The following is a 12618-nucleotide window of genomic DNA, read 5'->3' as shown; positions in this document are numbered from 1 at the left end:
TGTTTTTTTAATAAATTTTGTTCTAAATTATGATTGTTTACATCTCATTATAGAAAGTTATCTAAAACATTTTCTATGATTTTCTCAAAAAGTGCAAAATAAAAATAAAAACTATCCATCTCTTAAAACAAACTTAATACTATTTTAAATTAAATAAAAATCAAAATAAAACTGAAGGAGAAATTACAATGAAAGTAATTTAATATACATATGTATATTTTTTAGTGTTAAACAGCAGCTTCTGGTACAATTTGTAGTATAACTTTACGTTTTGAATCATACGAAAATCCGTTTTTCTTAAATAGTTCAGTTTCGTAGAAAGGCTTCAAATTTAATATATCTAGTTGTTTTGCTCTTTCAATTAAATCTCGTTCCATAACTTCAACATGAGTTGCTGTTGGACCTTCTTTACACCTAACATAAGCTAATTGATCCAAAGTAAGTTGACGTAATATGAAAAACAGTAATTCGGAGTGATCTTTTTGAAAAGATAAATATTTTTGGAATGTTGTTCTCATTTTTTTCATAACACTGAATTTTTGTGCTTCTATAAAGCTTTCCAACATCATTCTTATTGCCATTCCAACATCAGACTCTTGAACATTTTCTCGTAAATGTATTCTAGCACAAGCTTCCGCCATTCTAATAACAGATTCAATATGACGAACTGTTATTGGTAACGATCCAGTCGCAGCTGATTCTTGTCTTAATGTTGCATACATTTTTGCAATTTTATCTTCATCAATGTTCTTAAAATTATATAGTAAATAGGCACTTACATTAATTATAATTTGCTTTAGAACTGTAAAAATTAAAACAAATTGATTTTTGAAAATTAATACTTACTGTTAGTTTTGGTCTTATATTCTCCTTTGAGTAAACAATATATTTTCTAAGCAAATCCTGTGGAATATCTTCTACTTGTTTTGGTATGTCCTGAGAATCTTCTATAACATCTGCATTAGAAGGATGATGTTTGATGTGAGATTTAACTACGAACATAGCTAATTGTTGATCTTGCATCGGATCAAATTCATCTTTTATGACACATAAAATATCGAAACGTGACAGAATCGGTTCAGATAGATTTACATTTTCGGAAAAAGTCATGCTAGGATCATATCGCCCACCTATTGGATTGGCTGCCGCAATTACTGTACATCTTGCTTGCAAAGACGTTATTATTCCGGCTTTTGAAATTGAAATAGATTGCTGTTCCATAGCTTCATGAATAGAAGTACGATCCTGATCATTCATTTTATCAAACTCGTCAATCAAACAAACACCCTGATCTGCTAGAACCAAAGCACCAGCTTCTAACGTGTATTCTCTTGATATAGGATTTTTACGAACATAAGCCGTTAAACCAACTGCACTTGCTCCCTGCCCCGTGGTAAAAACCGCTCTTGGCGCAATTTTTTCTATATACTTTAGAAATTGGGACTTTGCAGTACCGGGATCTCCGCACATTAACAAATTTATATCACCTCGAACCTTATGCTTCTCGCCAGGATTTTTAGATTCACCCCCAAATAATGATAATGCCAAAGCACGTTTTGTAAAATCATGACCGTAAATTGAAGGTGCCATACTTGCACATATACGATCGAATATTTTTGGATCCTTGCTAAGTTTCATTATTGTGGCGACATCTTCATCCGTCAATGAGTCAACAACCTGTTTGCTATCTTTAACTACAACGTGATTCGCTATAATTACAGTAGCGAAAACTGGAAATCCTTGATCAGTATTCAAAGATCCATCATAATTATTTGTATAGGTGCCAGTAACTTCAATTTCATCACCAGGCTTACAAAGGTCACATAAATCAGATAGCAATATAACGTCTTTACTTCGGGGAATACGTCCAGCAGGAATGCGACCTGGAGATTCTTGAAGAGTTATCTTTTGATAATTACGATATAATGTTTGTTCCATATTAATCTATAAGGGAGAATTAAGCGTAATGACACATTCAGATTTTTAATTTTAAATCAATATTTGTATACTAACTGAAAAAGGACCAGCACTTTGACATTCCGGGCATGAACCCGGTCTAACCTCTGCATTTTGAGACTGCACAAAAGGTCCCAAAACGTAACCACATTTTACGCAATCATATTTAATAACAGAAAGTTGTGGTAAAACGCCCGTTGTCGCTGTGACCACACCTAATGTTCTGACTAACTGATTTAAATGTAATTTACGGAATGTCCTCAACTCTTCTATTAAAGGAAGTTCAGAAATTCTAACATGAATTTCACTTGTTACCCTTTCATAAGTAGGAAAAATACTTAAAACTAATTCTTTAGCAACTTTATCGAAAATTTCGAGCATCTGAAACGGTGCTTCTGGCAAAAAATATGCTAATACGTGTTCTTTGTATGTTAAATCTGGATAAGAAACAACGAAGGACGATTTATTTTGTTCACACATTCGACGAATTCTATCTCGGTAAGTATACTGTCCTTTTTCGTCAACAAATGTTCGCAGAAAACTCTTAAATCTATTACTGATTTCAGTACGTGGACCAAGCATTGAAACCCATTCCTTGGTAGAATGACCTTTTGTATCTTCAAGATTTTCAATAGATTCAATCATTTCTTCTTCTTCTACTTCTCCAGTAGCTGCTTTTTCAGCAGCTCTACGTTTTGCTCGAGGAATTTCATCTTCATCGTCACTTTGATCAAAGCCAAGCTCGCGATCATCTCGATGAATACCCATTGCACGATCACGACGGCGCATTTCGGCTTCTGCTGCTTGCCTTTCATCAATATCCATGTCACTGTAATCTTCTTCATCTAAGAGATTAGGATCGTATCTATCTAATTCTGGCATCGGACGGTAATCATTCTCCATATTATCGCCAAAAAGTTCTTCGCCATCCTCCTCTTCTTCATTATGTATAGTGTGATCACCTAATATTTCCTCTTCATCCTCAAACGGCTCAAACTCTCCCACTGGTGATGTCATAGCAGATCTTCGTCGATTTACTTCTGGCGTTTCAGGAATCGGTGAACTCTCTCTTTCCTAAAAACAAAGGTATACTTTACTACTAATACATATCTTTATCTAATCTACAACACTCTACTTACAGACATATTGGAAATATTATAATTATTTGTAGATTCTTAAAAAATTGAAATGTTATTACTTTATTCAAGCTTAGTAAAACCAAATCAAATAATAATTAATTGTTCAAGCAAACTACCCGTGTTTTATTTGGCGGGAACAATAAACCAAATTTGACTTTTGTAAAAAAAAATCGCTATTAGTTTATTGGGAGACCGAGAATACTGAGAACATTTATAAAGTAAAATACTGTGAATTGAAAATAATATCGTGAACTTGAATTTTAGTGACATTTAATGAATTCCCAGCTGTCAGAGTAACGAAAATGTCAACATTTCCAATCAGTCCTAATGTCAAAATCCTTCTAAATATTATTTTGATAAAAAATTTTGAGGTTAAATTGTTTATTCTTAGTTGTGCAATGCTAAAAATTTCATAATTTTGCAAATTAAATTACCATTTTTTATTTAAGAAAACATTAGTTTTAATAAATGGCAAAACATCTGATACAAATAATAGTCTTAGGTGCTCAAGTGGTAGGAAAAGCTTTTGCCAGGGCTTTAAAACAAGAATATGCAGCATCTCAAGTAACTAATGTGAAAGTGATAATATGTACATATTAAGTTTTCAATTTATTTATTATTTTAGGAAGCTGCTAAAAGAGCTGGTGGGGGAACCCAGGGTCAAAATAGAGCCGCTGCAAATTTAAGATCCGGTATTAAAATAAAATATTTACTGCTAATTTATCATTAATTAGTTCATATTTAAGGTATGACATTGGAAGAGGCACAACAAATTTTAAATGTTTCAAAACTAGATGTTGAAGAGATTCAAAAGAAATATGAACACTTATTCAATGTAAATGATAAAACAAAAGGCGGATCTTTCTATTTACAATCAAAAGTTTTTAGAGCAAAAGAACGAATAGACGACGAATTAAAAACTAAACCTAGCGAAGAAAAAAGGGGGACTAGTAGAAGATCTTCAAATAGTAGTGAACCTGTGTAATGAAAATTATAAGTTAGAATAGTTTTTTTGAACAAATTTAATATACATAATTAACTGTTGAATGACTTATAACGATTTGCAAAATATGAAGTATATATTAGTAAATTAAGCTAATCATGCGTTCTCATTAATTTCTACTTTTCCATAAATATAATCATTTGATATTATTTAACAAAATGGATCACGATGTAAGTTGCTTTAATACGGTAAAATTTTAATAATGGCTATTTGCTGGGAATAATTCATATATGGATGCTTAGAAAATGTTACTATTTTTTCTCTAATAATTTTATTAAAATCTAATGAAAAGGTCAAATTGCAATATGTAGCTTTTTTCTCGTACATATTGGATTAACAGACTTAATTATCTATTGCACAGGTTAAATGTGTGTATATAGTTATATAATGTACAAGCTTGATGCCCATATGGGATTAACAAGTAATTCAAAATCAAAAACTCTTCGTTAATTATGACTAATAATTTTATTAAAAATTAAATAAAAACTTTAAAAACTATGTTTAGTTTAATTTATAATTATTTTAATATAGTATTCGTAACAAATTATCTAAATAGTAAATCTTTTATGATAGTATAATACAAAAATATGAAAATTTATTTGTTTCTTTTTTAATGCTCGTTTAAATTAATCAAGTATCAAGTAAAGTTAACCATTTTTCCAACTAAAAATATTTATACTTATAATGCACGTAAGTCAGTTTTTAATATTATTTTTATATTTCTATAAGGAATATGTGTATGAGTAAGATAGGTACAAACATATAAATTCATAAAACATGTATCCCTAAAAAAAATTACAAAAATTAAAAAAAAAATATATTCCTGAATTCAAAATTGCAACTCTTTTTTTAAACTATTAGCTGTGAATCCTCAAAATATGAGTTGTATGTATAAATAGTTATTGTATACAAGTGTTTATTTATATCTACATGAGTAAATATAAATCTTAAAAACTCCACAGTTTGTAAATGTTCTAGGGCTTTAATGTATATTTCAGTTACATTTCCATTAAAAGCATAAAAATTATTTAAAAAATCTAAAATTTTATGTATTTGACTAAGCTGATTTTTAATAACAATAAATTATTAAACGACACTTATCTTGTTATAAATATGTTTAGTAAAATTCACCGTTTCAAACGAATAATTCGAATTAAAATTTTGTAAATACGGAAAATGTAATGTGTATAATTCCTTTTTTATTGCAAAAGCAATAATAAAAAATTTCAATTAAATCAAAACAAAAACAAAAAAAAATAGGAATGCACAAATAGTAAAAATATTTTTTTTTAACAATTTTAATTAAAGTTTTTGATATTAAAGCTAAATTATACGTCTGCTTCTATGAGCTTAATTTTAGAGCTCAAACAAAATTGTTTTTTTTTTCAAAATTTTGTCACCTATATGGATTCTGAAGGTGGTGTCAATGAAAAATTTGTGTAAAATAAAATGTAAGCCGCACTAGATACTACATCTGATGAATCCAATTGTGAAACAACTTGGTCATCAAATTTAAACCATCTACAAGAAAATAAAATGAAATAAAAATTATATAACAACATAAATAAAAAATTATAAAATTATTTTACTTACTTATTAAAAACGCTGCTTTTACAAAATGCAGTATAATGACCACTTTCCATTGATCCATAATGATTTGAAACACCATATAAATTATACAATTTTGAATAAGATGAAACTAATTCAGAACGTGCTAAATGTGGTGTCATATCTAAATTTTCTAATGGAAAACTAACATAATTCTGTTTCTTTTTATATGTATTACCATTTAAATCGGTATCAGCGTAGAACCGTTTCAAATGAATAACTAAAACTGGTGGTAATTTCGATATTGATAATTTTTTAATAGCATCACGTTTCTGTTTACAACCTGGACAATTCCAACCTAATATATGTTCACCATTAAAATACATATTAAGGCATTGATTTATTTGACATCGGTTTGTTGTAGGCGGTAATTCTAAACTTAAATTTGAAAAACATTCATAAGTAGCACTCTCTTTATTGCATTCAACACATTTTACTGTGCTCTTAATTTGACCATAAAACAATTGTAATATGTAACTTTCACTACTTTTTGTAAAATCAAGCCATGCTTTTTCAGCAGGCCTTAAACCCTCTCTTGGTGAATCAACATGAAGAGTTTGCAAATCTAAATGTAACCAATCCATTAAAATTGTTAAAAATTCATGAGAATCCTGTTGTTCAATACCACGAAATATTTGTTGATACTGACCAACAATATGCTAAATAAAAATTAAAAAATACATATGTATTTTTAATCGAAATAAAAAATTTTATTAACAAAAAATATTTTACTTACTCTTAAGTCTTTACTAGCAACACATTTATAATTGCCCTTCCATAAAATTTGTAATAAAGCTGCAACCTCTTCAACAATTTTACCTTTTGTTTTATTTGAACGATTAATATGTTGCTTGTAAGCATTGGTTATGAAATAATCAGTAAGTAAATTTGTGTTGCTTAAGCATTGTAAAATGCTGTTCATGTAGCAGGTATTACCAAGGTTTTTCAAACCAGTTAAACCTCGACCCTAAAATAAATTTTAAAGACATAAATTTAGTTAATTTAAATTAATAATTCTCTTTTCAAATAAATAAAATGTTGAACAATTTTCCAAAAATTTTTTAAATTTGAAAAAGCAAAGTGGTTTAGTTTTTTAAAGTAATAATCAAATCTTTTAAGAACAAACTTTCATTTTGTCGTTATTAAAATCCCAGAAGATTTGTACATTTAATACGTGGAGCAACTTTATAGTAACCCAGAAGAACTAACTCAAGAAAAAATATTTATTAGATTTTATTTTTAAAATTTTTAATCTTATGTTTATAAACTGTTTTTATTTAATTTTATTGTGATATCATATTATTATTTAATAGAAGAAAACAGATAGAAAATGGCAGTGTATTTTGCAAAAATATTTCAGTTATGTATTTCAGTTATTAAATAATATTATTCAATACTATAATAATTTATTAAATAACAAGCACTTTGTATTTTTTAACAGGGATTTCAAATCAATTCTTTTCTTGTTTCTTGCTTTAACGTGCATATTTGAATTTTTTATTGCTTCAAACAATTTAAACTTTTTTGGCGATTTCAAACCAAAAGAAACCGTTTTGATAACGTTTGCAAATGTACGTAATGTACACCTCAATATTGATCCTATTTTTTGAAATATGATGCGGCACACATTTCAATAAAATGCGGTTGATCGAATTAATTAAAACCTGTTAAATTTTAAATGTTTTACAACTTCGTTATTATTTAATTCTTAATTTTTGCCTATATATTAGTTACAAAGTACGGTGTAAAAGTGTTACGTATAACAATATCTCAGTTAAAAAAGGGCTGCTATTTGAATTTTATTTTTAGAAAAGCACAAATTTTGAACTTTTTTTTAGCATATAAGAAAACGAGGATCCTATAATCAAAATAATTGCAAAATTTAAAAAAAAATCAAACTAATTATAAGGTTTTATTCTTCTCGTGCAAATCCACATATAGTTATATATTATGAAACCACACTTTTTTGCAAAACTACTGAAAATTAGGAAGTTAATTTCCTTTAATGTGCAATACTATGTATAAAAGAACTGTAATCAAAATCGAACTTCGTATATTTGTTTTCAAAATTCAATATTTTACTTAAAAATCTACACTTTGAAATTAAAGTGTGCATTAGTACTAAATTTCTATTAAATATAAAATTAATTAAAATCATTATCGTTTTTATTAGACTTTTCAAACATATTATTTACCTTTTTGAATGGGCTAATAAACTGATATTTATTTAGATTAATTTGAATACCACCTATTACAACCATATTCGTAAAAATTCTTGAGTACTATTTTTATTATTACGTTAAAAAGGAAAACCCGCATAATTTAGATTAATAACTGAAAAATAGTATATGCTACTTTAATAAATTAGATCTTAAAATTTTCCCACAATAACTAAAAAGAACCATTTGAGAAAACAAAAACAAATTTTAAAACAAAAATAAAAACGTTCGAATTTGTTGCGTGTTTCGATATAACTGAAATATTTTGAATTGGATTGAACACATATTCAAATTTTCTTTTTCTTTTGAATGGTTCGCAGTTTATTGGCTTTTATTTTTACTTAAAAAAATATTCATAGTATTTTTGTACACACAATAATTATAAATATATTGCTAATAGGATTAAAAGTAAACAAACTAATATAATGTACCTCAAAATTATTTTAAAGTAAAATAAAAATTTGTAAGGTGAACTCAACGTAACAAAAAAAATTTTAAAAATCAATAAAATGTAAAATAAAAAGATGCATGCACGGTAAAAGATTAAAATGTATAATAGGTAAATAAATAAAATGGAAAACTGTAATTTGGAAAGTAAAGATGAATTACAATATTTGAAAATTTAAAAAAATATTGCGAAAATTTATGATTTTTTTAATAAACACTTAGTACAAAAGACCTAAACTTAAGGATATTTTACTTTTAAGGTATATAAAACTTTAAAACTTAAAAATTTTCAAATACTTGTATCTTTAAAAATTTTTTATCAAACGGAAACTAAAATTAAACAAATACCATAAAAAAACACTCCCAATTTAAAAGTCCTTAAAATTCATTGATTGAAAAGAAAAAAGAAACAGTTTATAAATAGAAAAAATAATGTTTTTTCACATGTGCTCACTAAAATTAGCTAAAATATTAAAAAAATATTACTGCCACTTTGTCATTATAACGTGAACGTATCACGTTTTAAGTAATTTATTTATGTTCTTGGACATGGAATGTTTATTTATATACATGTAGCTCATATTATTTCAGGTGCTATTTTTGTAATTTATAAATAAATGATTACCTTGACAATGACGATTTAAAAAGAGTTCATGATAGATTATATTTCTGTTATTAAAATAATATTAGAGGAACTTACCATTGAACCAGGAACTGGTGAAAAATCTCTTGAGACCCTTCTCTCAGTTTCAATAGGTTTTACTGATCGATCGAATTGTGGAATTTTGGGTTTTGAAATTCCTTCATCTATTGGAGGCTAAAACCATATATTGACATTATAGGAATTAACCCCAATGTTGTGAATGACATACCTTTAAGTGTCTCTTCTGTTCTCTTGCTATTTCTAATTGAGCCTCCCGTTCTTCTTTTTCGCGTTCTCTCTGTACGTCTAGAGTTTTTTGCTGTTGCATTTTTTCTTCTATTCTTTTATGGGCTTCTTTTATAGCTTCACTTTCTTGCTCCTTTTCCATTATTTTATTGCCAAGCTCAATTTCTCTTTTCTGCATGCTTTCCAATTCTTCTCTTAAGCGTTCGTTTTCCATTTTCTAAAACAATTTTGCAAAATTAACAATAGCTTTTAAAAACATTAACATTTAAACGTTTACATAATCTCTTTGATTATTTTCAAGTTGCCATATTTTATACAAAAGAGTCTGTTTAACATCATTAAATTTATCTTTTTCATCATTATCCTCCGCTTGACTAGCAATTGAAGTAATTTTTTTTAGCTCGACTTCAGCTTTAACTAACTTATCATCATTTTCTAAAGCTTTATCTATAATTGCTTCCCTTTCAGCCAATACGTCCAAAGTATTTTTTTTATCGTAAGTCTTAATTGCAGCCATTTTGCTTGAACGATCAACCACTGGACGTTGTATAATACGTGAGTTATTTAAAGGTTGGGGTTCAGCAAAAATAATTTCATCTTTCATTTGAATATCATTTATTGAAGGATATTCAATTTCATCAAAGTTTTCTATTGGCTTTTCTGATGCTTTTGGATTTTTTACACGGGGATTTGTGCAAAAACTTGGATACGTTAATATAAATTGCTCATAACCACCATCAAGAATTTTGATAGGAGAACGGTAAGTAACATCTGGATCCCACTAAAATGGAACTTTTTCATTTTGAGTAGGAAGCAAAACACGTCTTAAATACTTACCCGCTGCAAGATTTCTTTTAAATTGTAAATAGGACTGTGAAGAGTAATATTTGTGCCCTTAGAATCCCAATCCATTAAAATAACGTGATTTTTTATAAATCGTGAGGCCCATTGCGATTTGTCATCAATGTGTTGCTGAATTTTCCCCGCTGACATACTAAAACATAACAATAATGTAAAGTATAACAGAATTACAATTTTATTACCCTCTTAAAAGAATTTCTTCAGGCACATTCAGACATTGCGAATAGAGCAATTTTGAGTTTTTGAAATCATTTCTTGATCTACAATCCATTATCAACATACTTTCCGCGGGATCCTTCATCATTTTATATAAATCAAAACATGAAATGTTGTAATTTTGATTATAAACTTCCTTAGATTTTTCCACATCATTCAAATCAATATTTTCTGTGCTACTTCCATTAACTAGAACCTCTTTAGGTAACTTTTCAATAGACATTTTCTCAGAATACCGTTTCTGCAATGAATCCGACAGATTTTCTAAAATGTCCAAAGCGGCTTTATATCGACCCCCACCTAACATTTGATTAATGAATTTCTTTTCCTGAGCGTACTCTGGAGACTTTTGTATTGCGGTTAATACGTTGAAATATTTCATATATGTAACATAACTTAGTTCTTCGTCACCTTCCCGCCTATAATTATCTGCAGCTTCAAATAATTTGTTAGCTGCAGAAAGTAACCTAAAGCATACGAAACTTTTAAGTTCATCATATTTTCTTGAGTAAATCAAATCAGAAACTTACATTTTGATTTTCCTTCCTTTGAGGTCAGGTATTTGATAATATTCAACCAGGTCATCTAAGCACTTACCCAAATGTAATTCTTTCACGTTTCCCATTTTAAAATTTTTAATAATTTAAATAAAAACTTATTATCACTTGTTTATTTTTATCTAAAATAATTCATTTCATTGCTGTGCTTCTAATTCGATTTTTTTTCCTCGGAAAAACAGTTATGACATACCAGCCATGTACTTATAAGACGTCATAAAATTAAATGTCAAAAAAATCAAATAATTATCTAGAATACAAAATGCCATACGGTACACTATACCAATGCAATATACATTTGCAGGGGTAAGAAAAAAAAAAATAAAGAAACGTACCTAGTTATACTAAGAAACTGAACATGATTTTACATGGGATTGTATATCAACTTGCATGACTAAAAATTTCTCATTTTCTGATAATTGAAAATAACCACTCTTTTGGAGGAATTACTGGTTGATTGTAAAATAAACTTAGTCTCAATTCAAATCGATTGCGTTAATTAAAAATGGCAATCAGTTTGTAAAAAATTAGAAACTGTTTGACTGCTCAATTGCATGCGAACTTACAATTGCATGTGTGCGCGCTTGAATATAAACCTGTGCAGTACAATAACGCAATGCAAATATTATTGTGTAGCAGCCCGGATGATAAAGATATGATATTTCGGAATTTTCTCTCAACTTAATTTTAATTTTGCTCTTTACCTGTTGAGCGATTAATCTTTCTTAGACAGCACGATTTACTATGCTGAATTATTCAAGCGAAGAGGCGTACTTACGAAATTTTATTAATACGGAAATTTTCGTTTTTTGCTTAACTCTAAATTTCATAGCAAATGCAACTTTCTTTTTCGGCATGACGCACATATACGATATTAACTAAATTATATACGACATAATCTCTTAACAGGCTAAGAAACGTCAAATTTGTCAACTAGAAAATTTTTTCAGCTATTTATTTAACTAGTTTATTTGTTTTTGCAGTGAAAATTTTTATTTCAAAACATTTTAAAATATAAAGTAATAATATCTACAATAAATTTTTATTATTAAAATTTTTGATAAAATCGTATTAAACACTTAAAAAAGTGCCACATCAGTCGAGGTACATATTAAGTCGAGCTCTTTACCCAATAGAAGGCTTGTTAAAGCCCGTTTTAAGCTCTATGCACAATTTTAAATGTCAATCAAATATATACTAGACATTTTATCATATGATCATCACATATTATTATGACATTTCAAAGTCTGGTCTGTTATTTTTTCAACGTATCGTAATTTGGAAATTATGAAAATGTAGGAAGGTACCTACTTATTATCAATATACTTTACAAAACTTACGAAGATTTACTTGAGTATTAAGAGTTTGATTATTCAAACGTAAGTTTCAATATAAAATTTTGACTTAGAAAACTTAGACTAGACGTACGTACTACATAACTATATAATAAATTTTTATATTCTATTTTTAGGTTTGGATTTTCTCGAGAATAAAAAATCTTAAATTTTCCAATTTCGTAGCCCAAAATAACATTTTTAAAAACAACAACTTATATTTTACAAAAATTTGTGTGAAATGTGCTGAAATATTTTTATAAAAAAGTCTATTGGGCATAAATATACAGCTATAAAAAAAAGTCAAAAATAATTTCGAGTAGGAAAATAAAGCTTTCCCACTCAGCTTTTTAATTTCGAAAATAAAATAGTGAATTGACATTAAAATT

At 27.9% G+C, this 12618-nt stretch overlaps 3 protein-coding genes across 4 annotated transcripts; 1 reads left to right on the top strand and 2 right to left on the bottom strand.

Moving 5' to 3' along the window:
- LOC129616199 (DNA replication licensing factor Mcm2) lies at positions 1-3233 on the bottom strand. The gene is made up of 4 exons (XM_055531703.1): positions 3096-3233; positions 2014-3030; positions 847-1944; positions 1-749 (listed from the first exon to the last, which is right to left on the bottom strand). Exons 1-4 carry the CDS (start codon positions 3099-3101, stop codon positions 228-230), a joined length of 2643 nt encoding a protein of 880 aa, XP_055387678.1. The 5' UTR covers positions 3102-3233; the 3' UTR covers positions 1-227.
- Positions 3234-3451: 218 nt separating this feature from the next.
- On the top strand, positions 3452-4575 carry LOC129616133 (mitochondrial import inner membrane translocase subunit TIM16). The gene is made up of 3 exons (XM_055531606.1): positions 3452-3659; positions 3721-3787; positions 3842-4575. The coding sequence occupies exons 1-3, from the start codon at positions 3564-3566 to the stop codon at positions 4078-4080; spliced, it is 402 nt and encodes a 133-aa protein (XP_055387581.1). The 5' UTR covers positions 3452-3563; the 3' UTR covers positions 4081-4575.
- Positions 4576-4751: 176 nt separating this feature from the next.
- Positions 4752-11100, bottom strand: LOC129616132 (ubiquitin carboxyl-terminal hydrolase 8). 2 transcript variants are annotated; one of them, XM_055531603.1, is made up of 9 exons: positions 10869-11100; positions 10305-10805; positions 10099-10255; positions 9539-10042; positions 9245-9478; positions 9073-9189; positions 6443-6673; positions 5692-6365; positions 4752-5619 (listed from the first exon to the last, which is right to left on the bottom strand). In XM_055531603.1, exons 1-9 carry the CDS (start codon positions 10961-10963, stop codon positions 5499-5501), a joined length of 2634 nt encoding a protein of 877 aa, XP_055387578.1. In that variant the 5' UTR covers positions 10964-11100; the 3' UTR covers positions 4752-5498. The 2 variants fall into 2 exon arrangements, with proteins under 2 accessions (XP_055387578.1, XP_055387580.1); XM_055531605.1 differs by lacking the exons at positions 9073-9189; positions 9245-9478; positions 9539-10042; ... (1 more) ...; positions 10305-10805; positions 10869-11100 and adding an exon at positions 7902-8124.
- Positions 11101-12618: the final 1518 nt, after the last annotated feature.

This window comes from Condylostylus longicornis, unplaced genomic scaffold (assembly GCF_029603195.1).
Source record: "Condylostylus longicornis isolate FDR11 unplaced genomic scaffold, ASM2960319v2 ptg000163l, whole genome shotgun sequence".
NCBI classification, from domain to species: domain Eukaryota; kingdom Metazoa; phylum Arthropoda; class Insecta; order Diptera; family Dolichopodidae; genus Condylostylus; species Condylostylus longicornis.
This window is presented reverse-complemented; position numbering and strand designations above follow the sequence as displayed.

Coding starts and splice junctions, on each gene's coding strand:
- LOC129616199 (XM_055531703.1), bottom strand. Junction 1,945..2,013: donor AAAGTGCTGGTCCTTTTTCA/GTTAGTATACAA, acceptor TCTCCCTTATAG/ATTAATATGGAACAAACATT. Junction 750..846: donor ATATAAGACCAAAACTAACA/GTAAGTATTAAT, acceptor TATAATTTTAAG/AACATTGATGAAGATAAAAT.
- LOC129616133 (XM_055531606.1), top strand. CDS start 3,564: ATGGCAAAACATCTGATACAAATAATAGTCTTAGGTGCTCAAGTGGTA. Junction 3,660..3,720: donor AAGAATATGCAGCATCTCAA/GTAACTAATGTG, acceptor TTATTATTTTAG/GAAGCTGCTAAAAGAGCTGG. Junction 3,788..3,841: donor CGCTGCAAATTTAAGATCCG/GTATTAAAATAA, acceptor TTCATATTTAAG/GTATGACATTGGAAGAGGCA.
- LOC129616132 (XM_055531603.1), bottom strand. CDS start 10,963: ATGGGAAACGTGAAAGAATTACATTTGGGTAAGTGCTTAGATGACCTG. Junction 6,674..9,072: donor CACCAGTTCCTGGTTCAATG/GTAAGTTCCTCT, acceptor AATTTATTTTAG/GGTCGAGGTTTAACTGGTTT. Junction 6,366..6,442: donor TTGCTAGTAAAGACTTAAGA/GTAAGTAAAATA, acceptor ATTTTTATTTAG/CATATTGTTGGTCAGTATCA.